Source organism: Apodemus sylvaticus, chromosome 1 (assembly GCF_947179515.1).
Source record: "Apodemus sylvaticus chromosome 1, mApoSyl1.1, whole genome shotgun sequence".
NCBI lineage: Eukaryota > Metazoa > Chordata > Mammalia > Rodentia > Muridae > Apodemus > Apodemus sylvaticus.
In genome coordinates, this window is record NC_067472.1 from 101,235,099 (window position 1) to 101,236,458 (window position 1,360).

Genomic DNA, 1,360 nt, shown 5'->3' on the forward strand with positions numbered 1-1,360 from the left:
AAGGATATTTTTAAAAACTACAATATGATCTGTGGTCTGAACTTGTAATCATTTATCAGTCAGATAACAGTTCCCCATATTTCATAAGTATATATTTAAAAATATTGCAGGCTATACAGAACCCTATATGACCTGGCTTGGTTCATCTCCCCACTAAACTTGGAGACAAAACTTAATTTATGTTATCTGGAACAGATTCTAAATATTCATCTATTTGTTCAGAAATATCATCTTCATATTCCATGTACATAAGTGAAAAGAAAAAGAGAGGAAATATAAAGTAAACGCATTTCTACACTCCATGAGAAGGAACACTAGTGACATCCTTTTTTTTCTTATTCATTACTAGTGCTGATAAAGTGTTGTCAAGTCCTATGTAGATTCCTTCAAATGAGTCTGGCCATCAGAGGCTCCTGACAACATGTCACCAGGCAACAGCTCATGGATTCACCCTTCTTCATTCCTGCTCTTGGGAATCCCAGGACTGGAAAAGTTGCAGTTCTGGCTTGGTATACCATTTGGAACAGTCTATCTTATTGCTGTCCTAGGGAATGTCATTCTTCTATTTGTGATCCGTCTTGAGGACAGCCTTCACCAGCCTATGTTCTACTTATTGGCCATGCTGGCTCTGACTGACTTGGGCCTGTCTACAGCAACCGTTCCCAGAGCACTTGGCATATTCTGGTTTGGCTTCCATAAGATTGCCTTTAGGGACTGTGTAGCTCAAATGTTCTTCATACATCTGTTTACAGGCATGGAAACATTCATGCTTGTTGCTATGGCCTTTGATCGCTACATTGCCATCTGTAACCCTCTCCAATATAACATAATCCTAACCAGCTTAATGGTCTGTATTATTGCTGCGGTTGGTCTACTCATAAATTTCATTTTAGTTTTTCCACTTATATTTCTCATTCTAAGGCTTTCATTCTGTGGACACAATATCATACCACACACATATTGTGAGCACATGGGCATTGCCCGGCTGGCATGTGTCAGCATCAAGGTTAATGTATTATTTGGTTTAATACTCATATCTGTGATACTTCTGGGTGTTATTTTGATTACTGTCTCCTATGTGAAAATTCTTCATGCTGTATTCAAACTCCCATCATGGGAAGCCAGGCTCAAAGCTCTTAATACCTGTGGTTCTCATGTCTGTGTGATCTTGGCTTTCTACACTCCAGCCTTTTTCTCCTTCTTGACGCATCGATTTGGACACAACATTCCACGGTATATCCACATCCTCCTTGCTAACTTGTATGTGATCATTCCACCTGCTCTTAACCCTCTTATTTATGGGGTGAGAACCAAACAGATTCGAGATCGTGTGGTGATATTTTTCTGTAAGGGAGTTTGA

General features: G+C 39.5%; 1 protein-coding gene across 1 annotated transcript; it reads left to right on the forward strand.

Moving 5' to 3' along the window:
- Positions 1–421: 421 nt before the first annotated feature.
- Positions 422–1,360, forward strand: LOC127680558 (olfactory receptor 52E8-like). Its single transcript, XM_052176100.1, has one exon. The coding sequence runs from the start codon at positions 422–424 to the stop codon at positions 1,358–1,360; it is 939 nt and encodes a 312-aa protein (XP_052032060.1).